This window comes from Dendrobates tinctorius, unplaced genomic scaffold (assembly GCF_039654945.1).
Source record: "Dendrobates tinctorius isolate UK_male_01 unplaced genomic scaffold, ASM3965494v1 ptg000035l, whole genome shotgun sequence".
Lineage (NCBI taxonomy): Eukaryota > Metazoa > Chordata > Amphibia > Anura > Dendrobatidae > Dendrobates > Dendrobates tinctorius.
Window position 1 is genome coordinate 17273520 of NW_027361703.1, and position 26973 is coordinate 17300492.

The 26973-nt window shown below is 49.2% G+C and overlaps 1 protein-coding gene across 1 annotated transcript in view; it reads left to right on the top strand.

The window, feature by feature from the left end:
• LOC141087819 (uncharacterized) overlaps positions 1-26011 on the top strand; it is a 198747-nt gene extending 172736 nt beyond the window's left edge. The window contains exon 13 of the mRNA XM_073573661.1: positions 25605-26011. Coding sequence (XP_073429762.1) covers positions 25605-25668 — 64 coding nt within the window. The 3' untranslated portion in view covers positions 25669-26011. The remainder of the gene's footprint in view (positions 1-25604) is intronic.
• The last annotated feature ends 962 nt before the right edge of the window (positions 26012-26973 follow it).

Genomic DNA, 26973 nt, shown 5'->3' on the forward strand with positions numbered 1-26973 from the left:
CCAGCCTGGTGCAGGGCTACAATTTTGTTTCTGGTGTCCTTTGACAGCTCTTTGGTCTTCACCATAGTGGAGTTTGGAGTCAGACTGTTTGAGGGTGTGCACAGGTGTCTTTTTATACTGATAACAAGTTTAAACAGGTGCCATTACTACAGGTAATGAGTGGAGGAAAGAGGAGACTCTTAAAGAAGAAGTTACAGGTCTGTGAGAGCCAGAAATCTTGATTGCTTGCTTCTGACCAAATACTTATTTTCCACCATAATATGCAAATAAAATGAAAAAAAAACAGACAATGTGATTTTCTGGATTTTTTTTTTCTCAGTTTGTCTCCCATAGTTGAGGTCTACCTATGATGTAAATTACAGACGCCTCTCATCTTTTTAAGTGGTGGAACTTGCACTATTGCTGACTGACTAAATACTTTTTTGCCCCACTGTATGTAGCATGTATGTAGTATGTATGTTGCATGTATGTAGCATGTAGTGTGTATGTATGTAGCATGTATGTAGTATGTAGTGTGTATGTTGCATGTATGTAGCATGTAGTATGTATGTTACATGTAGTATATACAGTATATATGTAGTATGCATGTTGCATACATGTAGTATATATGTTGTATGTATGTTGCATGCATGTAGTATATATGTATTATGTATGTAGTATGTATGTAGTATGTATGTTACATGTAGTGTATATGTAGTATGCATGTTGTATGTATGTAGCATGTATGTAGCATGTAAATTTTTTTTTTTTTTTTTTACATTCAACACATTAGCCGGATGATGGGACTACTACTGTCCCATCATTGGCTAATGTGTCAATCACTGTCATGGCAGCAGGCATCGCCCGATGGGACTTGTAGTCCCATCGGACGATGCCTGCACAGACCCCCGGAGCCTGCACAGACCACCGGCAGGCCGGCACAGCCCCCCGGCAGGCCGGCACAGACCACTGGCAGGCCGGCACAGCCCCCCGGCAGGCCGGCACAGACCACCGGAGCCTGCACAGACCACCGGCAGGCCAGCACAGACCACCGGAGCCTGCACAGACCACCGGCAGGCCGGCACAGCCCCCCGGCAGGCCGGCACAGACCACCGGAGCCTGCACAGACCACCAGCAGGCCGGCACAGACCCCCGGAGCCTGCACAGACCACCGGCAGGCCGGCACAGACCACCGGCAGGCCGGCACAGACCACCGGCAGGCTGGCACAGACCACCGGCAGGCCGGCACAGCCCCCCGGCAGGCCGGCACAGACCACCGGAGCCTGCACAGACCACCGGCAGGCCGGTACAGACCCCCGGACAGTCGGCACAGCCCCCCGAAGGCCCGAACTGATGGCGCATCATGATGCGCACAGACAGCGCATCATGATGACGTCATTTCGGCAGCCAATCAGCCACAAAAGTGGCTCATTGCATTTTGGACTTCCGATTCCGGTATCCGATACGAAAAAAGTATCGGTACTCGGTATCGGAATTCCGATACGGCAAATATCGGCCGATACCCAATACTTGCGGTATCGGAAAGCTCAACACTAATTAATTATTCTAATACACAGACTCAAAAACATGCAGATCATGAAGGCTGAGTCTGTTGGTTTCTTAGAATATACTGCACCAACTGGTAAATTGTTTGACATCTGGCAATATAATTCATACCAAAAACAGTGATTAATCTGTTTAGTCATATTGGACTGCTATTATTTTAAACACTACTGTATACATACTGTATTTGTGAAGCTGAATTTGAGTTCTCTTCTATGGTGGTAGTGTTTGAGGCTTTTGGTGCTGTTACATTAACACTGTGTTAGAAGTGGCGGAAGGCACTAAATAAAAATATAATTAAAGTGCCTTCACCACTCGGGGTCCACCGTGCGGAAGCTGGAAAAACCGCAGCTAAGTGAAGGCAGAGCAATCTGGCGGCAGTGTGTAAGGGTTAAACTGCACCCAATTGCGCTAAGCAAGCTCTGTTACAATCACAGAGGCTGCAAGCAAAAAACAAACACAGTAACGCTGAGTCTGTTTAAGGTCATAGACTCTCAGCGATGCACACGCGGTATTTATGGTCACAGGAGTAGCCTTAGACAGCAGGACTACTCCGTCTAGACCTACCGTAGAGACAAGTGTGCATGGCGTCGCAACTGCGAACGCCCGGCAGGACTGCAATCGCAGTGCGGCGATAATTGCGCCGCTAGCAAAATGCCGCAATCACGCTGGCGCAATGCAGACGCTAAGCTGCTGAGATAGATGGAGCAAATGCGCGCTGGCGCTAGCGCTGCTACTGGCAGAACTCAAACACTCACACAGACATAGTATCAGAGGAATGGGGGTTTCAAATGAGTCATTCACCAGTTCAAGCATCCATCAACAAACATACAGCAGCAAGTCTGAATATACTAGCGCATGGCGGAACAGCCATGCGCGCTTTTTATAGCGAACGGGACCTTCCGGAAATCTCCAAGGCTCCAGGAAGAGCCAATGGGATTCGACACAGGACCTGAGCACCTGACTCCCGAACTCCAATGGGAGGTCGTCCCATGAGCATGCTCAGATGAGGGAACAAAGGACTTAGCCTCTGGAGAGAGTTGCAGCAGGGCAATCTCCTCTGCAATCTCCTCTGCAGCAGGAAAAGCGCAGGAGACTGCAGAATGTGAGGATCTAGATTTCAGCAAAGAAGAGGCAGAAATCTGACTCCTAACACTACCCCCCTCCTAGGGCCCCCTCCTCCCTGAGCCCTCCGGACCATCAATCTGTGCCCTGTGGTGGCATAGGGCACAAACTCGTCCGAAGGCGAGCTTGGTGTCTGGGTAGGTGAGACGGTAAACCGGGACACCTGGACGGCATCAGTGGAGGCTAGGTCACCAGGTTTCAGAAGAGGCACCTGGGAAATGGCGGGAGCGGCTGATACAACAGAGCATCGCCGTGCGTCGGCGGCCGTCACCACCCTCTGCCTATGAAGGCTATCCTGAGCACATGAGGTGCATGCCTGAATAAATCTCTTGATGTCCCGAGCCCTGTGCGGCCACCAATACGCACCCGCCAATAGCTTCGTGATTTGCATGTAGCCCCGATGGTTGTGCGCATTGGACGCGTGTGCCCAGGCGAGAACCTGAGTCCTAAGATGAGGAGGGACAACGGTCTCGATGGCCGGTTCAGATTCCGAGCATTGCGGGGAGCTGGCTTCCTGAGAAGCAGCCCCCACATGGTAACAACCGCAAAAGGACTCTTGGGTCGGACCTGTATCAAAACCGGTGTGAGACACCTCCATGGGCTCTGGGGGAAGAACCTCTGACTCAGGCAGCTCAAGAGGTTCAAAAAATTTGAGAGCCGAGCTAGCTTTCCGCTTGGAGTGAGCACGCTCCATACCGCGCTCCGAAAAACAGAGGTCGGTACGCGAGGAGACAGAAATTAGCTCCTACAGGCTGGTGGGGATCTCTCTAGTTGAGAGAGCATCCTTGACATGCTGCGCTAGCCCACGCCAAAAAATGGGGATAAGGGCCTTGCTGGACCACTCCAGCTCGGACGCCAGTGTCCGAAAACGGACGGCATACTGGCTATCCGAGAGCGACCCCTGAGTCAGTGCGAGTAACTGCAGAGACGTGTCATGCGTGACCCGTGGGCCGAGAAAAACCTGCTTGATGGCCATTAACAGGTGCCCTGCAGTCCGTATCTCAGGATCACCGCGATCCCACAAAGGCGTAGCCCATTCCAGAGCCTTGCCCGACAGTAGGGATATAATAAATGCCACCTTGGCCCGTTCTGTGGGGAATTGCGCAGCCAGCAGCTCCAGGTGGATTGAGCACTGGCTGATGAAACCCCTACAGGAGGCGCCATCCCCGGAGAACTTATCGGGTAACGGGCGGCGGGTGACTGTCGGTGCAAGGGTGGACACGGACATATGCCCTACCGCATCAGTTAGAGCCTGTACAGCAGCATCCGTAGTCTGTGCAGCGGCGAGAGCCTTCTCGAGAGTGAGTAACCGGTTCTCAAGCTGCCGTATGCACTGCATAAGTTGCTGCTGATCTGCCATCACTAGCCAGACCCTGGTGCTAGTATAATGTTAGGAGTGGCGGAAGGCACTAAATAAAAATATAATTAAAGTGCCTTCGCCACTCGGGGTCCACCGTGCGGGAGCTGGAAAAACCGCAGCTAAGTGAAGGCAGAGCAATCTGGCGGTAGTGTGTAAGGGTTAAACTGCACCCAATTGCACTAAGCAAGCTCTGTTACAATCACAGAGGCTGCAAGCAAAAACCAAACACAGTAACGATGAGTCTGTTTAAGGTCATAGACTCTCAGCGATGCACACGCGGTATTTATGGTCACAGGAGTAGCCTTAGACAGCAGGACTACTCCGTCTAGACCTACCGTAGAGACAAGTGTGCGAACGCCCGGCTGGACTTCAATCGCAGTGCGGCGATAATTGTGCCGCTGGCAAAAGGCCGCAATCATGCTGGCGCAATGCAGACGCTAAGCTGCTGAGATAGATGGAGCAAATGCGCGCTGGCGCTAGCGCTGCTACTGGCAGAACTCAAACACTCACACAGACGTAGTATCAGAGGAATGGGGGTTTCAAGTGAGTCATTCACCAGTCCAAGCATCCATCAACAAACATACAGCAGCAAGTCTGAATATACTAGCGCATGGCGGAACAGCCATGCGCGCTTTTTATAGCGAACGGGACCTTCCGGAAATCTCCAAGGCTCCAGGAAGAGCCAATGGGATTCGACACAGGACCTGAGCACCTGACTCCCGAACTCCAATGGGAGTTCATCCCATGAGTATGCTCAGATGAGGGAACAAAGGACTTAGCCTCTGGAGAGAGTTGCCGCAGGGCAATCTCCTCTGCAATCTCCTCTGCAGCAGGAAAAGTGCAGGAGACTGCAAAATGTGAGGATCTAGATTTCAGCAAAGAAGAGGCAGAAATCTGACTCCTAACACACTGGTATTTGGACAGCGTGTGGTGGTATTACTGGAACATAAAACTACAATATTAGATTTCTAATGCCATATGCAAGTGTGGGAAGAAGGGCCCCCGCCGAGTGTCCGGGCCAGAACCAAGGGGACCGTCACCTAGGTTCTGGGGGAAACCGTTCCCGGGGGACAGAGTTCAGGGACGGACCGCTGAGATGGACAGATGAGCTTGGGGAGGAGTCAGTATAAAAGGGGCGGGGAACGCTAATCACAGTGACTCAGCAGACCGGGACAGAAGCAGCAGGAGACTGTGGGAGCGACTGGGAGCTAGAGTGACCTACCAGAGCCAGGAGAGACGTTCCCCCCAGGACATCAGAGGGACAGCGCCCAGACGACCGTCCGAGAGCCGCTGTCCCGCTTCAACTCACGGCCGTTGCCGCCTCATCCCTGCCCGCGGCTGCGGCCTGCCCGCGGTCACTCGCGGCTGTTGCCGCCCCATCCCTGCCCGTGGCTGTGGCCTGTCTCCTGCCACCCGCAGCCGCCCTGCTCTCACCCGTGGAAGCGGCAAGTCCAGTGCCATTGGCTGCCACCATTGTCCCGCTCCGGTCCACGGCAAGGGTTGAGCCGCTGCTCACCACGGATTCTCCGTCGCAGCTGTCAGCTGCACAGGTGGCCTGCCAATCGCCACCCCGTATCGCTGCCGTTTGCCCCAGTCCGGGGGCTATGGCCCATCCATCCAAGGATTCCTCCAGGGCCTGTGGTGCCCCAGAGTCACCAGAGCGTCGGAACGCTCGAAGACTAAGTCAACTCTTCAGCAGCTGGGCCCAGCGGCTGATACGCCGAAGAACCCCCTCCAGATTGCCGAGGGATGTCAGGACGGCTAAGTTGACTATATACTTAAGGACCCGTAGTCGGCCATACCACGGCCCTATAGTGACTGGCTTCCGCCGGACGTAGTCGTGTTCTACTCTGTTTGTCTTTGCTTGTATTGAGCCCCTGCGAGGGCAACTCTTGTTACTTCTTTGGTTGGTCAGGCTACGACTGAGAACAGTTTCCTCTAGGCCTATAAACGTTATTACTAAAAGCACTAAATCATCTCGCGCCTTGTCACTGCATCCTGCGTACCTGCTAGTACCGCATTTGGCGTAGTCGGCAGGATGCAGTCTCCGAGCGCAGATGGCTGTGTGCCCGACTAGAGTGGGGCTGCAGGTGCTGCTGACAATGAAGGCGCCCGTTCCAGCATCTCTCTGGGGGCTATGCTAAGTAACTTGCCCCGGTTTTCTGGCTCTAATACACTGCTGTGGAGCTGGACAGAGCGCATGCGGGGCCTCTTCCGCATGCATCCGATGACCCCCGATTTAGAGGCTGAGGTGGCCCTCATGGCGCTAGATGGGGAAGCCCGGAGGTCAGTGATGTTGAGGCCCTCGAGACACTGCAACACCATTGATAAGGTTTTGCAGATTTTAGAACAGACCCATGGGGATCCAACCAACGTGGGAGACTTGAGGACCGGGTTGATTAGTCGGATGCAGGGGGAGGGAGAGACCATCACCCAGTACATGAACCCTCTCCAGGAGCTAAACACCGCCATAGAGCGGAAGGACAGAGTAGGGGTAGGGCCCATCGACATTACCCTGTGTGACCTGTTAGTGACTGGACTCCGGGACCCGTTAATCAAACAGGCATTGCAGGAGCAGATCCAAGTGAACCCACGCATAGCTTTCTCTGAAGTGGGGAGTCAGGACCAGGTGTGAGAGCAGGAGCAGGGGGTGACGGTCCCCGTGGGGAAGGCCCAGAGCATGGAGGCTTCCGTGGACACTGTCGGAGAGCCTCAGTGGATTGAGGAAATGAGACAAGAACTGAAGAGTATCCGGGGTGAGCTGGCCAAAGTGAAGAAGACAACGGAGCCCGCGCCCGGCCGGCTTGGCTACAATCCCGGGCCCTGGGGGCCTCGCAATACCCAGGGCGGCCAGGCCTCACCGCCCAGGTGTTATGAGTGTGGAGAACTGGGCCACTTCACACGAGAGTGTCCGCGGGGTGGGAGATACCCACCCCAGCGTACATTAAACTAGAGGGCTCCGGGCATGGGGGACACCGCTCGGAGCCGGAAGCCACAACAAGGGGTGGTGGAATTCCCGAAGATCTGGTCGCTAAGTGCCCAATAGTGTGGGCCGAAGTCGAGGGTCGTGCTGTACGGTGCCTAGTGGATACGGGGTCGAAAGTAACAACTATGCCTGCGACTTACTTTCGGCAGCATTTCCCGGAAGTGGTGAGGCCCCAGTGGGGGCCCATGATACGACTAGTAGCCGCAAACCAACTGCCGGTAACTGTCGCCGGAGTGGTGTGGCTCCAGATGACGCTGTGTGGTAAATCCCTCGGCCGCCGGGGAGTGGTCCTAACCCAAGGAGAAACTAACGAACACCATCCAGTTATCTTGGGCATGAACATTCTATGGGAGTTTGGCAATCTACTCCTCAACGATCCCATGCAGGAGACCCTGAGCCAGTGGGGTTCTCGCACGGCCCAAGGGCAGGTCTTCCACCGGTTGGTGCAGGAGGTGCGAGTGCTCCAGGAGTGCCAGGAGGGTGAGGCGCTGGGCAAAGTCATCGCGCCGGCGGCCCCCCGCTCGTGCTTCCTCCAGGGCAGACGGTGGTGGCCCTGCCGATCTGTGCCCCGATGCCACTGGAGGGCGTGGAGGTGCAGATGGAACCATGCTACTCAGAGCGCCTGCACCCTGGCATACTGGTAGCCCGCTCCCTGGCCACGGTGCGGGAAGGAACCATCCTGGTGCGTTGTGTCAACCTGGAAGACCAAGATATCGCCTTGAAGCCCAAGCCAAAATGGCCAAACTAGTAAGGCCTTTGGAGGAGATGTTGCCGGACCCCGCGGTCCAGTTGAAGGTGCAGCCCGAAGATCCTTGGGCAGTAACGGTACGAACCCTACAGACTGCCATATCCTCGAGCCAGGAGAAAGGTTGAGCCATCCTAGAGAGAATGCGGGCTGAAATTTCCGGCCTAGCGCCCGCCCAACTTCTCCAGGTAGAGACACTTCTCGGACAATACTACGGTGTCTTCGCCAGTCATGAGGATGACTTTGGATGTACCACGGCCATCACGCATGGGATCCCCACGGCGGGAGCGGCCCCCATCCGGGAGCGTTATTGGCAAATACCACCGCAGCTATACCAGGAAGTGAAAACCCTATTAGCTCAAATGCTCTGGAAGGGGGTCATGTGAGAGAGCCAAAGCCCCTGGGCGGCCCCCATTGTACTGGTAAGCAAAAAAGATGGCACTCTGCATTTTTGCGTGGATTACTGAAAGTTGAACACCTGCACCATCAAGAACTCGTATCCACTGCCCCTCATAGAAGAGTCTCTGTCCGCCTTTGGAAACGCAACGTACTTCTCAACTCTAGACCTGGCCAGTGGGTACTGGCAGGTGCCGATGACGGAGGAAGACAGAGCCAAGATGGCATTTATCCTTCCCATGGGACTGTTCGAGTTTAATCGGATGCCGTTCGGACTGGCCAACACCCCAAGAACCTTCCAGCGGTTGATGGAGCGATGTCTGGGAGACCTCAACTTTGAAGCCACGTTGATATACCTGGACGATATCATCATCTATTCCGCCATGTTCGAGGACCACCTGCGGCAGTTGGGGCAGGTGCTCGGCTGGCTGCAGAAGTACGGGTTGAAGGTAAAGCCCCAGAAATGCCACCTGTTTCGCACCCAGATCGAATATCTGGGGCATACCGTCTCAGCGGGGTTAGACCATCCCGGCAGAAGGATGCTGCCATCCAGGGGTGGCCTACCCCCGAGATGGTGAAAGACGTGCGGGCCTTCCTGGGGTTGGCCGGCTACTACCATCGGTTTGTGAAGAATTTTGCACGGCTCAGGACATGTTGCTGATGTTGCGCCAGTGGGAGAAAATGGTCATCAAAAAGGGACTGTTATATCGGAAAGCCGTGTCTCGGACAACGTCTGCTGCAATATGGCAAGTGATCGTGCCTGGAACCCTTCTCAACCAACTGGCTCGGGAAGCCCACGAAAAGGGGGCTCACTTTGGCGCTCAAAAGACTTTGCAATGGTTGCAGCAGATAGTGTACCATCCACGCTTGCACGCTGCTGTGGAAGAAGTTTGCCGAACCTGCCGCCCGGGCGAGCTCGCTAAACTTCCCGCGCAATGAGCCCCGTTACAGACAATTGTAACATTAGCTCCCCTAGTGCTCCTCATGGTGGACTATCTGACCATAGGTCCTGTCTACCAGGGGTACGAACATTGTCTCGCTATAGTGGACCATTTCACCAAGTTCGCCGTGGTCACCCCCACCCGAGACCAGACAGCGGAGTCGGCCGCCTATGCGATTTGTAGAAACTTTATCCAAGTGTACGGCTGCCCGCAACAAATACATTCGGACCAAGGAGCGTGCTTCCTAGGAAGAGTCATGGAAGAACTACATCATCTCTACGGGATCGACAAGTCTCAGACTATGCCATACCATCCGCAGGGAAACGGGGTCTGCGAGCGATTCAGTCGGACACTAATCCAAATGCTGCATACCCTGGAGAGCGACCGAAAGGCCCGCTGGCCTGAATACGTCCCTGAGCTGGTGTGGGCATATAATAACCGGCTGCACCGGGTGACTGGTTACACCCCCTACTCATTGCTGTTCGGACGGGAAGGCAAAGGAATCACGGAGGTGGAGTTAAACCCGGAGGAACCCCAACCCTGGACCGGAGTATCCTCATGGGTCCGAAACCACCGACACGGCTACAGACCCTCCACCGAATCGTCCATACAAAACTCCAGGATCTAGAACACCCGGGGGGAGTGCTGCCCCCACCAATTGACTTCCAGACTGGGGATCGGGTACTCGTACTAGATCAACGCCCCCACAATAAGTTAGAACCACGGTGGGAGGAGAACCCGTACCGAGTGTTGCGCTGGAAATGCCCCGACGGGCCTGTGTATGAAATACAATCCGAAGGAAACGACGCATCTCTCACTCATGTTGTGCACCGTAACATGTGACGGCCTTGTGTATCCACTGATCCCATGCCACCCGAACCGGTCCCTCAGGTCCCCGATCCCCCGCCCATGGTCTGGGACTTGGACGATGAGGAGGGCTCCCCAACTGCCTCCGCGGGTTGCCCAAGTAATGACATCACAGTAGACCCAGGCATTCCATCAGAATCGACTATCCTACCACCATCCACCACCCCACAGGACTCCACCATACCCGAACTCCGACGCTATGAGCGATCAACAGCTGGCAAACCCCCTGAACATTATGAACAGGACCAGTTCGAATGGCGACAAGGACTGTCGTCTCAAAAGACTAACCCGAGCCTACCGAAATCCTCGCCCAGGGACTGGAGAGTATACAGGACATTGGAGTGTGGGAAGAAGGGCCCCCGCCGAGTGTCCGGGCCGGAACCAAGGGGACCGTCACCTAGGTTCCGGGGGAAACTGTTCCCGGGGGACAGAATTCAGGGATGGACCGTTGAGATGGACAGATGGGCTGGGGGAGGAGTCAGTATAAAAGGGGTGGGGAACGCTAATCACGGTGACTCAGCAGACCGGGACCGAAGCAGCAGGAGACCGTGGGAGCGACTGGGAGCCAGAGTGACCTACCAGAGCCAGGAGAGATGTTCCCCCAGGACATCAGCGGGACGGCGCCCAGACGACTGTCCAAGAGCCACTGTCCCGCTTCAACTCACGGCCGTTGCCACCTCATCCCTGCCTGCGGCTTGCCCGCGGTCACTCGTGGCCGTTGCTGCCTCATCCTTGCCCGTGGCTGCGGCCTGCCAGCGGTCACTCGCGGCCATTGCCGCCCCATCCCTGCCCGTGGCTGCAGCCTGTCTCCTGCCACCCACAGCCGCCCTGCTCTCACCCGTGGCCGCAGCAAGTCCAGTGCCGTCGGCGGCCACCATTGTCCCGCTCCGGTCCGCGGCAAGGGCTGAGCTGTTGCTCGCCGCGGATTCCCCATCGCAACTGTCAGCTGCACAGGTGGCCTGCCAATCGCCACCCCGCATCACTGCTGTTTGCCCCAGTCCGGGGGCTACGGTCCACCCGTCCAAGGACTCCTCCAGGGCCTGTGGTGCCCCAGTGTCACCAGAGCGTCGGAACGCTCGAAGAACCCCCGTCCAGAACGCCGAGGGATGTCAGGATGGCTAAGTTGACTATATAGTTAAGGACCCGTAGTCGGCCATACCGCGGCCCTATAGTGACCGGCTTCCACCGGGCGTAGTCATGTTCTACTCTTTTTGTGTTTGCTTGTATTGAGCCCCTGCAAGGGCAACTCTTGTTACCCCTTTGGTTGGTCAGGCTATGACTGAGGACAGTTTCCTCTAGGCCTATAAAGTTATTACTAAAAGCACTAAACCGTCTCGCGTCTCGCGCCTCGTCACTGCGTCCTGCATACCTGCTAGTACCACACAAGAAATAGCAATAACCATCTTCTGTTAATGGATTTAAACCTTTATTACTGAGTTCAGCTCTAGTGCCAGCTGGTAGCTATGGTGCCCAGGAATTCCTGCGGCTTGTACGCAGCATGGTGACAACCTTATAATGAATGAAGAAATTCAAAGCAGCATAAATACATCTGTTTATACTCATAAAATAAGACATTTACAAGGAAAAGTTTCATTAGTATAATCAGTGGTATGAAATTTTATATCATTTATATTAAAGCAAGGAGAGTAAAATGCATACCGACAGAAGGACTTGTAAGGGACAATGCATGTACAAAGGTTCACAATTTTATTACATATGCAATTATACAGAAGCCTTTTTTGCCATTAATTACTTACCAATGCTATTTTTGACATACTAGACATGAATGGTTACTAGGGATGAGCGAATAACTCCCTATCCGAATAGCTGCATCTGGATCCCAGATACCTGGAGCGCGCCGGCTGATCATCTGTTGTGACAGTCAGGACACATGCATGGAGATCCCAACAAACAGGCTCTCCATGCATGTGTTGTGACTGTCACACAGCCGATGCAGCTATTCGGTTAGTACTATAGCCATACGGATAAGGATTTATCCAAAGCTATTCGCTCATCCCTAATGGTCACATATTTTAATGCAGATATTTGTTTTTTGAAATGCATGAATGCAAGAACAGAATTAAAATAATAGTCCTAAAATCTGCACAAATAAATGTTAACCATCCTTCAGCCTTTTCCAGTCAACTCATGTCTGTGCACATGTCCAGTTCTCATCAGTTTGTTAATCTAATGTTAAAAATGAATAAAACATAAAAACAAAACATTCATTTTTAAATGGATTCATCTTTTAAAAAAGGGGTCCGTTTAAAAACAGAATTGTTTTTACTAGGAATTCAAAGAGCAATCCAACAATAACTTGTATTTAAATGAATCAATGTATTATAGATGTACTGTTACAGAATACTTGGACACACCACTGTGTCGGTTCTCCTAGACCTTGATCTTGGTGATATTCTGTCTGCAAAGATGAAGAAAAGTTAAATCAACACGTTTAGTGCTTAGATGCCTCCTGCCCACACTCCTAAGCACTAGATGTGCTGAATTATCTTTTCTTTATCGCAGACACAATACTACATTGATTAAGATTCGTCAGGACGTATTCCGTCACTGTACATCTATTGCATACATGAAAATACAAGCTATTGTTAGGTTGCTCCATTACTTCCTAATAAAAGAAATCTGATGAGCATTTTAAGTGCTGTGGTTTACTTCAAAATTGTGTGTTGGGAATTCCTCCCCTTGCACGTACACTTGTCTAGCTTTCACCTGGAGTGCCGACCATAATTTAATTAGATCATTGTAAAGAAAAGCCATCCTCATGATACAATTATAAAGAAAAAGAGAAAAGGCACTCCGAGTGTGTTACCCTATTAAGGTGGCTACCGAACACATAATTGATGGAAGGTATGTATCACAGAGGTAGTTGTCATCTGCAATGTAAACTTGAGTATTGCTCTAGTGCACATAGGACTAAGGGTACGTGCACACGCTGCGGAATCCGCTGCGGATTAATCCGCACGGATTTTGCAAAAACCGCAGATAATCCGCAGGTCAAAAGACCTGCGGATTATCTGCGGTTTTGCCTGCGGTTTGGTCCTGCGGATTCACTATCTCCACAATGGCGGAGATAGGAACCCGCAGCGGTTTCCACAGAAAGAATTGACATGCAATTCTTTCTGCGGATTCAAAACTGCAGCAAATCCGCGCGGTTTTTTCCGCAGCGTCGGCACAGCGTTTTTTTTTTCCCATTCAAATGAATGGTACTGTACACCGCAGCTAAAACTGCTGCGTGTCCGCAGCGGCCAAAACCGCTGCGGAAACGCAGCGGAATCCGCAGCGTGTGCACACAGCCTAAGAGGTTTGTTTGGTGCATCTGCACCAGATTTTATGGGTAGCCTCAGAGATGGGCGCTTCTGGCTGCTCACATACCCCAACTTTGGGTGTGGTTCACATATTAAAATGGAGTCTGTTGTTGGACACATGGTCTGTGTGTGTGTGGAAAGAGAAGGCCTCCTGTGTGTTATTATAAGTGTCGGCCAGGACAGTAGTCGCAGGCGAGGACACCGGGGCTCTGGTGTCCTGGCCTCTCCTCACAGAAAAATCATGCTTGCTAATCAGCATACCTGTGTCTCTGTATTCAGCTTCTTCAGGGTCCTCCCTACGCAGTGGAAGACCGTTTCCAGGAAAATTCACATCCACTGAGGCACAGTCCATCATAACTTCCACAAAGACATCTTGACTTGGTTCTTTACACAGCATTTCCAAAGACTTCACAGTATTTACAACAGGCTTCACATAACAAAGTTCCTTTACTTTCCCTCCACTTCGTTCACAGTTACTCTGCACAGGCCCGGGTTGGACCTTCCCTAACGGTTTCCCAGTATCCTCTCTATTCAGCTCTGCCACGGCCAAGCATCCCTCGGTCTGTTTCGCCCCAGACACAAGATCATTAGTTGCCGAAGTCAGTAGCCACTGAGGATGAGCCCTGGTCTTATGTACTGCTCTCTGTACTGGCCCCGCTTCTTCTCCATTTGTATTTACTGCTTCTGTGGGTTCCCCAGACCATTTCACCCCGGTCTTAAAGGTGTGTGCCCAAGCAATAAGTAGCCACGTTCTTCTGTACTATCCAGTTGCTGTGCCGTGCTGGTGAAGAGGAAGGCTGGGTTTCTCACTTGCAACGTTGCCAGACTGCTGCCGAGTCCTGGGCTTATTGCCCATGTGGACCCTTCGGGCGCCTCTGGCCCTCTGACTATTCTAGAAACTAACCCCACACTTACCAAGCAGCCACCCCTCCTACAAAATTAACCCTATGCTTACTAACTATATGTTTGCAATAGCTACACTATAAGCTATGAACATAAACATGCCCCCCATCTAGTGGCTGACCCGGGGTAGTACACTGTCCCTATTTAATACATACAAAATACAGTAAATGGTAATATATGAGATGTAGCAGTACCAATATTACAAACAATGGTAATACACATTAGTGGTGTAGCAGTACCAAAGCAAAACAGCATATAGACATTATAATAACACATTTAACAACAAGACCTGTTAAGGAGGGAAGTCAAAAAGGAACATTAGCCTCCTCCCCCTTACATTATATCCAGACTGAGCTGATATGCTGGATGCTATCCAGTCTGTGTGATCTGAACTGGCTCTAAAAGGACTTTGTCAAGACGTGCTTATTTTGTGTTGCCTTCACTGAAAGGCTGTTTGTTTCCATTGATTGTGGCTAGTTTATGAAGTACCAATAAACCAGCATAGACAGGGAAAAGCTTCCTGTATTGCTTCATGACACACCCAATTGAGTAGCAATCCCACATCCTCAATATAAGACACAGCAAGCAAAGGATTGTATATGCTCACCTGCCTGGGTTGTGACCTAGCATTACTCCGTACCCGTAAGAATGAAGAGCTGCTGTTCCGAACGCTGACCCACACGCCGGTGGGAAGAAACATATTCAAACTAAACAGGAAAAAGAGCAGTAATTCATGGGCGCTGCCACAGAGTGAAGGCAAGGGTGTATGTTTATTCATACATTGTGTTTCAAAGTAGGGTTGACTCCTTCATCAGGTATATGTTAAAGTAGTCAACCCAACTGCGAAACATGTTGTATGAATGAATAAGGGTTCAGGGAACATACACCCTTGTCTTCACTCTGTGTCAGTGCCCGTGAATTACCATTAAATTTCCTTGTTTGGGTATAATACAAGGATGGCTCAAGTCCACTTGAACAGGAGCAAATTTCAGTTCTGGCTCATATCAGATTTTGGAATAAATTCTTGGACTTTTGTGCGCTACCAGATAAATTCACCAATCCAATATTTAAGAGAAAGATTAATCCATTTATTTTCCAACGCGTTTCGAAATGTGTACCATTTCTTCTTCAGGGGATGACAATGATGGTACACATTTCGAAACGCGTTGGGAAATAAATGGATTAATCTTTCTCTTAAATATTGGATTGGTGAATTTATCTGGTAGCGCACAAAAGTCCAAGAATTTATTCCAAAATCTGATGTGTAAGCGGTCGCGGAGCTGACCTTTGGACGTGCAGCAAGCAGATTACTGATCCTACATGCTTTAACCTCTCCTAAAAAGGGTGAGTATAATCTAATCTACTTCTCTAGCATTAAGCCGGATAAGACCCTATTGCGCTGCGCTTTCTTGTTCCTTTAGTTTTGACACAGTTCTGGCTCATAGAAAGAGGGATGAGTGATATACCTCCCTCAATTTTGCCTATGTGTCATGATAAGACATAGAGACTAGGGTTGTTATTGTGAGACAGCCCCTTGTCATACATAGCCAGGTAGTATCTGCTAGAATGTGAGTTAGGGCCCCATCACACATAGCAATCTCGCTAGCGAGATCGCTGCTGAGTCACAACTTTTGTGACACAACAGCGATCTCACCAGCGAGATCGCTGTGTGTGACAGCGATCAGCGTCCGGCCCCCCTGCCGGTATCGCTGATCGCTGCAAGAAACCTCTGGACATTTTTTTCATCGCTGATCTCCCGCTGGCCAGCACGCATCGCTGTGTGTGACAGGCGGGAGACCAGCGATCAGCTGTAAAATAATATAAAAAAATTGTTATTCTCACCTTCCGGCGTCCCGCGCAGTCTTCCCGCCTCTCTCCACGCTCCCGGTCCCAGTAATCCTTTGCAAGAATGACCGCGAGACTTCGCGATCCCGCGAGAACGGACATCATCGCGGTAATTCTCGCAGAGGATTACTGGGACCGGAGCGTGGAGAGAGGCGGGAATTTTGCGCGGGACGTCGGAAGGTGAGAATAACAATATTTTTTATTTTAATTCTATTTTTGACATGAATATGGCATCAGCGCTAACGAACATAGCGATGCCGCGCACGCGGCGTCGCTGTGCTAATCGCTGGTGAACCTGTCTGTTTGACAGCTCACCAGCGATCACATAGCGACTTACCAGCGATCCTGACACGTTGATATCGTTGTCGGGATCGCTGGTAAGTCGCTATGTGTGACTCCAGCTTTACTCTTACTTTGCGGCTTTCTATTCTGGCTTATAAGAGGTGTTGAACAATGGTTCCCCTCCATGATGTCCCTATGCCCTAATGACTCAACCTCTGTAATGCTAAAAGCAGAAGGTATTTAAATGCTCATAGGTCCTGTGCACAAGTTCATCTTGGATATTCACCTTCATAACTTCTCACGGCAGTCCACCACAGCCTACCTGTAGCTTTCCATTGCTAGCAATCTTCCATCAAAGCATTTGAAGTTAAAGAATAAAGCAGTTTTGGACCCAGGTACTGTGCCTTCTAACCTCTGCAATGCCTAAGTAAACTAAATGTTAACATACAGTGCTCTATTAATTAGCCATAAAGTAGCTATATATACACTACTGTTCAAAAGTTTAGGGTCACTTAATTTCCTTATTTTTGAAAGAAAATCACAGTTTTTTCCAATGATGCTAACCTTAAATGATTCAGAAATACACTCTATACATTGTTAATGTGGTAAATGACTATTCTAGCTGCAAACGTCTGGTTTGTAATGCAATATCTTCATAGGTGTATAGAAGCCCATTTCCAACAACCATCACTCCAGTGTTCTTATGGTGCTTTGTGTTTACTAACTGTGTAAGAAGGCTAATGGATGGTTAGAATACCCTTGAAAACCCTGGTTCTACTCCTTCATTAGAGTCCAGCTGTGTTTAATTAAACTGATAGGACTTGATTTATAAAGGCACACACCTTTCTATATAAGACCTCATAGCTCACAGTGCATGTAAGACTAAATGAGCATCATGAGGTCAAAGGAACTGGCCAAGGAGCTCAGAGACAGAATTGTGGCAAGGCACAGATCTGGCCAAGGTTACAAAAGAATTTCTGCAGTACTCAAGGTTCCTAAGATCACAGTGGCCTCCATAATCCTTAAATAGAAGAAGTTTGGGACCACTAGAAGTCTTCCTAGACCTGGCCGTCCAGCCAAACTGAGCAATCATGGGAGAAGAGCCTTGATGAGAGAGGTAAAGAAGAACCCCAAGATCACTGTGGCTAAGCTCCACAGATGCAGTAGGGAGATAGTTGACTTTGTGGAAATTTCTCCTATCATTGCAGCTCTCCACCAATCAGGCCTTTATGGCAGAGTGACCTGACAGAAGCCTCTCCTCAGTGCCAAACATATGAAAGCCTGCATAGCGTTTGCTAAAAAACACATGACTGACTCCCAGACTATGAGAAATAAGATTCTCTGGTCTGATGAGACAAAGATAGAACTTTATGGTGATAATTCTAAGCGGTATGTGTGGAGAAAACCAGGCAATGCTCATCACCTGCTCAATACAATCCCAACAGTGAAACATAGTGGTGGCAGCATCATGCTGTGGGAGAGTTTTTCAGCTGCAGGGACAGGACAACTGGCTGCAATTGAAGGAAACATGAATGCGGCCAAGAAAAGAGATATCCTGGATGAAAACCTCTTCCAGAGTGGTCTGGACCTCAGACTTGGCCGAAGGTTCGCCTTCCAACAAGACAATGACCCTAAGCACACAGCTAAAATAGCAAAGGAGTGGTTCAGAACAACTCTGTGACCATTCTTGACTGGCCCAGCCAGAGTCCTGACCCAACTGAGCATCTCCCAATCCCAACTGGTCCTGCTGCACAACTGAGCAACAAGACAAGTACATTAGAGTCTGTAGTTTGAGAAATTGACACCTCACAGCTCCTCAACTGGCAGCTTCATTAAATAGTACACGCAAAACGCCAGTGTCAACATCTACAGTGAAGAGGTGACTCCGGGATGCTGGCCTTCCTGGCAGAGTGGCAAAGAAAAAGCCATATCTGAGACTGGCTAATAAAAGGAAAAGATTAATATGGGCAAAAGAACACAAACATTGGACAGAGGAAGATTGGAAAAAAGTGTTATGGACAGACAAATCTAAGTTTAAGGTGTTTGGATCACACAGTAGAACATTTGTGAGACGCAGAACAACTGAAAAGATGCTGGAAGAGTGCCTGATGCCATCTGTCAAGCATGGTGGAGGTAATGTGATGGTCTGGGGTTGCTTTGGTGCTGGTAAAGTGGTAGATTTATACCAGGTAAAATGGATTTTGAATAAGGAAGGCTATCACTCCATTTTGCAACGCCATGCCATACCCTGTGGACAGTGCTTGATTGGAGCCAATTTCATCCTACAACAGGACAATGACCCAAAGCACACCTCCAAATTATGCAAGAACTATTTAGGGAAGAAGCAGGTAGCTGGTATTCTATCTGTAATGGAGTGGCCAGCGCAGTCACCAGATCTCAACCCCATTGAGCTGTTGTGGGAGCAGCTTGACCGTATGGTACGCAAAAAGTGCCCATCAAGCCAAACCAACTTGTGGGAGGGGCTTCTGGAAGCATGGGGTGAAATTTCTCCAGATTACCTCCGCAAATTAACTGCTAGAATGCAAAGGTCTGCAATGCTGTAATTGCTGCAAAGGGAGCATTCTTTGACGAAAGCAAAGTTTGAAGGAGAAAATTATTATTTCAAATAAATATCTTTTTTTTCGAACCTTGTCAATGTCTGGACTAGATTTTAAATTAATTTGGCAACTCATTTGATTAATAAAAGTATGAGTTTTCATGGAAAACACAAAATTTTCAGGGTGACCCCAAACTTTTGAACGGTAGTATATATGTACACTATATATATATATATATATATATATATATATATTGTTTTGTCTAGTATGCTCTTAAGGCGATTAAATATATAATTTAACCTTAGGCTGCTCTTTTATCTTGATCCATAAATCCATATGTCTGTGTTCTCAGCTCAACTTTCCATGCTAAAGGTGCTGGTTTCTGGCCCGATATAATACCGTTAACGAACTGGGCTTATATCTAACGAGTAACTGGTTGTCCTATTGGACTAATCTTGTGCTGTTTTGCTGGTGCTAATGAAAGGGGCCTCTCAGACTGTCAGGGTTGTGAGCGAGTTTGGTGCCACATCAGCAACTGTGTGGGCCACATGCTCTCACTCCCCTTGTGTCCCTGGGTTGTGTGGACAAGCGGTGTCTGTGTAAAACTGTGCTAAATTGACCTTACATGTCCCCAGAGGCTGCGGAACATCACGTGGTGCAAGTGAGGAGAGCGTAGCACGTGATCCCTCTGTTTTAATAGTGACATCAGGCGGAGTGGCAAAGTGCAGGTTCTTTACATGTGGTGGCAGTGGTGGGATTCTGCTGAATTTCTCTGGTTCCATCCATCACATGTTGTGGCAGCATGGTAGGATCCATGCTCCCAGACACTAAAGACTACCACCAGTAGCTTTTTGCCACTTGGGTCTTAAGATCAGTTCAGACCAGGGGCATAGCCAGGGAGATGGCTAATGTTACGAAAAGTGAGGAAGAGGTGAAAGACGATGTTCCTCAAGCATAGGAGTAGTCCAACCCAGACTCCCCAAGGAGCCAGTTGCCTGCAGTCAGTCCCACAGTAGATCGCGCACCACCTGCCCATGCCCCCATTCAGACAGGCACAGGTACCCAACTGCAAACTGCCCTGGTCAGACCCAAGGCTGGAGACAAGGCCACCTCTGAGACCATCATGGCAGCAGGAGAACATCACGAGGCAGCAGAAGAAGAACATCAGCGTGAGCACAAGTGACAAATGCTCCAGCTCCAACTCCAGCTCCAGTCGCAGACCCCAGCCAGTCGCGAGTCTCCTTAGATCCGGGTTCCGAAGCTACAAGCCGGGGGACTTCAACCTGCTGGACAAGGGAGGGGACTAGGACACTTTCTTGCTGGCATCTGAAAAAACTTGCCGTCAATACCATCTGCCTGAGGACCAGTGCGTCTGGTTCTTAACCCCTCATCTCAGGGGTAAGGCTTTGGAAATCTTTGGGTACCTGCCCAGCAAGACCACCCTGAGCTTTGAGAATATCAAGCAGGCTCTGGTCCAGCAGTAAAACTTGACCCCTGAGATGTACCAGAAGAAGCTCCAGAGTATGCAGTGGGGTCCTGCAGACAGCTGGGCCGATCACATGCTGGCCTTACTGAGAGAAGTCTACCAATGGACCATGGAATTTGAGCTTACCACCGTCCAGCAGCTGAAGGAGCTCATCGCAACTGAATAGCTGGTGCATGGTAATATGACGCAAATCTGGACCGACCAGAAGCAATGGTACGAACAGAATGTCTGTGAGAGGACCTACCAGGTGGGTCAAAAGGTGTGGGTACTAGTACCATACCCCAGGAAAAGCTTCAGGTGGCCTCGGAAGGCTCTTACCTCATTCACTAGCAGCTCAATGCCATAACGTACCTGGCCACCCTGGACCATGTCAGGGGAAAGCAGGTCTTCCATGTGAAAATGATGAAGGCACATTATGAGCGGGAGGCCTACACCCTCCTTATATGCAACCATAAGTGGGGGAGCCGGAGACCCTCCTGGATATGCTTGCCCAGGCTAAGGCGGGTAGGACCATCGAGGATGTGGAGGTTTGTAGCTCTTGTCGGACCAACAGTCCAAGATGTGGGCAAACTTACACCCCTTCTGGGATTTATTTAGCAACAAGCCTGGAGGGATAGAGATAGCCATCCATTACGTGCACCCTGGGGATCATCCGCCAATCCAGCGTTCAGCACATGCACAAGGAGATTGACGATATGCTAAAGCTGGAGGTCATCTAAACATAGCGCTTGGGCCATGGCTGTAGTCCTCATCCCAAAGAAGGAACAAACAACCCAGTACTACATGGACTACAGGGGGCTCAATGCTGTCACGGCCAACAAAGCATACCCAATGCCACACATCGATGACCTGCTTGATTAGTTGGCTGGGGCAAAGTACCTGATTATCATGGATCTGAGCTTGGAGTATTATTGCAGATTCTCCTGAAACGTGAGGCATGGGAACACTCTGCCTTTATCACCCCATTCGGATTGTATGAGTCCACAGTGATGCCATTCGGTTTGAAGAATGCTCCTGACACTTTTCAACAGATGGTCAACCCACTCCTCAAGGGACTTGAAGGGTATGCAGCTGCGTACCTGGACGACATTGCCATCTTCAATCCCACTTGGGAAGATCACCTAGAGTATGTAGTGCAGGTGTTCGGGCGGATCTGCTGGGCAGGCTTAAACATTAAGCCAGAAAAGTGCTAGCTCGGTATAAGTGAGGTCCACTACCTGAGTCACCGGGTAGGTGGAGGACTTTAAAGTCGGAGGTAAAGAAAATGGATGCCATCACATCCTGGCACACGCCCAGGACCAAGAAACAGGTGATGTCCTTCGTGGACACCGTCGGGTACTATAGAAGGTTAATCCCCTGGTATGGTAACCCGGCTAAGGCCCTGACGGACCTTATTAAGAAGCTACCTTCCGCAGTTGATTGGACAAACAACTGTGAGACAGCCTTCTGGGTGCTGAAGACCACCCTTTCCAGCTTCCCGGTACTACAACCAGCCTACTTTACACGACCATTTGTAGAACAGATCAATGTAAGTGACTTTGGACTTGGTGCTGTGCTCAGCCAGGTTGACGCTATGGGCCAAGAACATGCTGTTATGTACCTGAGCCAGAAGCTCCTGCTAAGGGAAGTGGCCTATGCCATGATGGAGAAGTAAAGCATATCAATTGTGTGGGTCCTGCAGGGTCTGCAGCCATACTTATACGGATGGCAATTCACCTCGAAAATAACCACAACCTCCTAAGCTCGTTACACACTGTATCCAGAATGAATGGGAGGTTGCGATGCTGGAGCCTTGCAATCCAACTGTACCACTTTGCCGTTCGCCACAAGAAGGGCTGTGAGCACTGTAATGCTGATGGGTTATCCCAGCGAGGGGAAATTGCAGATGGGCACGCGGGAAAATGTCAGAAAGTACTGCCCCTTAGCGCCTTCTAAAGGATCCTATGAAGTATGGGGGGATTTAATGGCAGCTAAAAATCCTCCTGAAAACAAGGTGGCCCAGCCTTATTAGCTTCAAAGAAATTCACACACCCACTAGCTAGTTAGTAATCAAACTCCTACAGGAAGATCTCCTGCTGAGCCTATGAGGTGTAACTGCTTTGCTCAGACAGCTAGGATTTCATAAGGAGAATATGGACTTATCGTACTTCCTAGCCACACACCGATTACATTTTTGAGAACTATGGAATGGGCCAAATGCCTTCCGGGATCTTGATAATTTCTAACACTCCAGGGTGAGGAGATAAGTAGATTCACTAGTAAGATCCAGGTAGCAAAGCTGTGTTTGGTCTCAATGCATAGCATGGGCCCGGCCGGTTTCGATGGCACCAAAACCGCCTCCCTAGGACTACTACCCCTAATATCCCACATCATCCGATCAGCCAGAGCCACCGGACTACTACCACTAATATCCCACATCATCCCATCAGCCAGAGCCACCGGACTACTACCCATAATATCCCACAAAAACCCATCAGCCAGAGCCACCGGACTACTACCCTTAATATCCCACATTATCCCGTCAGCCTGGTGTCAGAACCAGAGCGCTGAGTGGATTTGCCCTGACTTCCATACCAATGATCCCTTTAATAGAAGCCTGGGGTGAGAATCAGAGCACTGAGGGATTTACCCTAACTTCCATACCGGAGATCCCATTAAGAGAGGCCTGGGGTCAGTACCAAAGTGCAGAGGGGATTTGCCCTCACTACCCTACCGGGGATCCCTTTCAGAGGGGCCTGGGGTCAGAAGCAGAGCGCTGAGTGGATTTGTCCTAACTTCCATACCAATAATCCCTGTAAAAGACCCTGGGGTCAGAACCAGAGCACTGAGTAGAATTGCCCTAACTTCCATCGGGGATTCCTTTAAGAGAAGCCTGGGATCAGAACCAGAACGCTGAGCGGAATTGCCCTAACTTCAATACCGGGGATCCCTTTAGGAGAGGCCTGGGATCAGAACCAAAGCGCTGGATGGATTTGCCCTGACTTCCATACCAATGATCCATTTAATAGAAGCCTGTGGTCAGAATCAGAGCGCTGAGGGATTTGCCCTAACTTCCATACCGGAGATCCCTTTAAGAGAGGCATGGGGTCAGTAGCAAAGCACAGAGTGGATTTACCCTCACTTCCGTACCGGGAATCCCTTTAAGAGGGGCCTGGGGTCAGAACCAGAGCGCTTAGTGGAATTGCCCTAACTTCCATACCAATGATCCCTTTGAGACCCTGGGGTCAGAACCACAGCGCTGAATGGAACGGTCCTAACTTCCATACCAGGGATCCCTTTAAGAGAGGTCTGGGGTCAAAACCAAAGCGCTGGATGGATTTTCCCTGACTTACGTACCAATGATCCCTTTAGTAGAAGCCTGGGGTCAGAATAAGAGCGCTGAGGGATTTGCCATAAAGGGATCTCCGGTATGGAAGTTAAGAGGGAAGATGTGCCTATGGGATGGAGGATGTGTGATGGGTATATGGGCACAGGAGGGGGTGATTAATTTCTGTCATGTGCTCTCTGCTCCTTTCTGGGGAGAACACAATGGCTGGGAGCTTATGTTCCTGGGGATGCTAGATTTCTCCCACCCGGTCAGTGTCTGCTGAGGTGTTGTGAAGTGAGGTGTGCTTATAGCAACCAATCACAGCTCAGCTTTCATCTATTAAACAGCTCTGGTGAAATGAAAGATGCTTAGTGATTGGTTGCAAGGAAAACTGTTGCTCATAGCAACCATTCACAGCTCAGCTTCTTTTAAACAGCTCTGGTGAAATGAAAGATGTTTCATGATTGGTTGGTGATGCACACATAGATTGAAAAAAGACATGGGTCCATCAAGTTGAACCTTTCTCCACCAGTTATATATTACCACTATCACTAGATTATTACCATTACTATTTCTTGCACTAGGGCATTCTATAGCCTGACTGCTTTAATTGTAAAGAACCCTTTCCTATTTAGCTGCCGGAATCAGCTTTCCTCCACAAGTAACTAATGCCCTGTGGCCCTTTGCAAGGTCTTTGGAAGGAATAAATCACACACATGTATTTATACACTTCGATGAGATCTCCTCGGAGGTCTACCCATGTGCCATTCTACAGGCTCTGGGCTCATATTTGCTGTAATTATAAAGGCTTAGTAGTATATAAATGTACTAAAACAATTCATTTTTTATTACATTTATTTAAGAGACTAAAGGGACAGGCATCTTGCCTGAATTATTGCGTTAGTAGATCCAGACAGTTGGCGTCAGAGCAGGCACCTGGAAAGCGAAACTACAGAACATTTTTTAATGATGTCAATTAAAGTCTCTGAGATTGCCTTTACGCAGGTCATGCATGCGAGATAAGTTGTCCAAAACTACACGATAGGATAAACTCAGTTGGGGTTATCTGGAACTATTGTTTTCTCATGGGGCGAAGAAATGATTGGCAGATAGTTGCTAATTACCAGCCTCTTCTGCTGGGCGATGGCTCAGAATTGTCACTTACCACTCCCGCTGGCAATTCTACTGCTTCATTTATCCTCACATCAACAGAGCAGCTCTTCCTCTTTTGGGCTACTGTAACCAAGGCGTGACTGCCGACGTCATGCTGATTGACAGTCAGCTTCCATCTACTTAACTGCGGGGAGCCAGCTGTCAATCAGCATGACATTGGCAGTCACACCCTGTCAACAGGGCAATCAGTCAACAGCGAAACAGAAGCTGCTGTCGACGTGACGTCAGTGGAAGCCCCAGAATCACCGGCAGGAGTGGTCTGTTGCTACTCTGAGCTGACAGAGATCTGCGCTGGGCCGAAGATGTAGCAGCTACCTATCTGTAAGTTCTGAGGCCCGTAGAAAAAAATAAAATGGTCCAGATTGCCCCTTTGAAGCTAGCAATATATGACAGTTTGAGTTACTATGCTGGTTATTCATGTGAAAAATATTAAGATTTGAGAGTCCTCAGTGGTTGATACCATCTTTTCAGTTAGCCATTAAAAGATTACAAATTTCAAGCTTTCGAGACTACTCAAATCTCTTGATGAGGCATAGAACAACCTAATGAAGAGACCTGAGTAGTCTCGAAAGCTTGCAATGTGTTACCATCTTTTCAGTTAGCCATTAAAAGGTATCAACCACTGAGGACTCTCAATTCTGAATATTCTTCTATCTACTGGCTAACACGGTACAAAGATATATATCTCTCCGATTATTCATGTGAGCATGTATACAGTCTCTCTAACATTGATTTTATGTTAATTATTTTTGCTTTTTCTTTAAGGCCATGGATTGAAGACAAATTTCCATTTAAAGAGAATGCAAAAAAGACAAATAAAAACAAATAAGATCAAAAGATATCTTTGGCTTTAAAAACGCATGCAAGGACTACATCCAAACGGTAATGTAATGTACCAAGGCCTTACAGTGCGGCAGAAATAGGACGCCGAGTCTTATTTAGAAGATTACCCTAGAAGAACCACCAAAGAGATGAACAAAGCTTCATTCAGACATCGTTTTTTTGAAAACTAGAAAATGGGGACCTTTTTTCATCAATTTGCTGGATCCAATTTTCACCCACATGTCCATTTTCTCCGTCGGTGTAGCATGTTTTTCTCGTAGGTAAAAAAAACAAAAAAAAAATTCCAAGCTTTCCCTACAAAGTAAACAATAAAAAGTGAACAGCACAAAGTAACGTCCTTTTTATGGTTCTCTACATTTGATCTGCAAATCAGATAACAGCCAGACATGTCCTATTTTCTTTTTGCAAACATGAATGGGGTCTAATGCTGAACACAAGTGAAGAGTTGTATTTGCAGTCACATATAAACAGGGCCTGTCACACTAGCGGTGAATTCCGCGTACTCTCCAGGTCACACGGCGCCACCACCCACCAACGAAACGGCTATTCATTTTATTACATGTACATGAACAAGGCCATCCATATATTCATACTTGTTTCTGAGGCTGCTTAGCTATATCTGAGTCCATTCCATCCCCATACTAAACGTGGACCTCATAGAAGATTGATTCCACTATTTTCCATCTGCTGTGGACACTGATCTAGCGTCCTCCCTCTCTTAGGTCTCTAGGCCTCGTAATCCAGTGTGGATGGCACATTACTTACTCATCACTCCCATTATTACAGTGGCCCCCTATCTTAACCTTCAGCAGTTTAGTGAACAAGAGCAGTCTTGGTAGGTCAGCTTTGTTCTTTCTCTTCCTTTGCCAAACCTCACCTTTTATTGTTTAACCCATCCTCCCAAGCACTAATGCACTGTGCACGGATTAAAGTTTTTTCTTTTGTTTTGTTTTTCATTTGGTTACTGATCCTATTTGTAGCATCTGATTTGTCTGTATATTTTTATTGACCTTGCAGTGTACTGATGAAGGCTTACTGTTACAGCTGAAACGTTTATATGTGACTGCAAATAAAACTCTTCACTTATGACAAAAATTTGAGTGCCAAAAATTTTTTTTCTGGTATGTATTCTGGTGTGGGAACCTTCTTTTGTGCACCAACACAGTTGTGCCACGATATACTTGTAATAATGCTGAACACGGACTGCAGATCACGTCAGTTGATCAATTCTCAGCTATAAGGGCCCCGGCACACATAGCGACTCACCAGCGATCCAGACAACGATATCCCC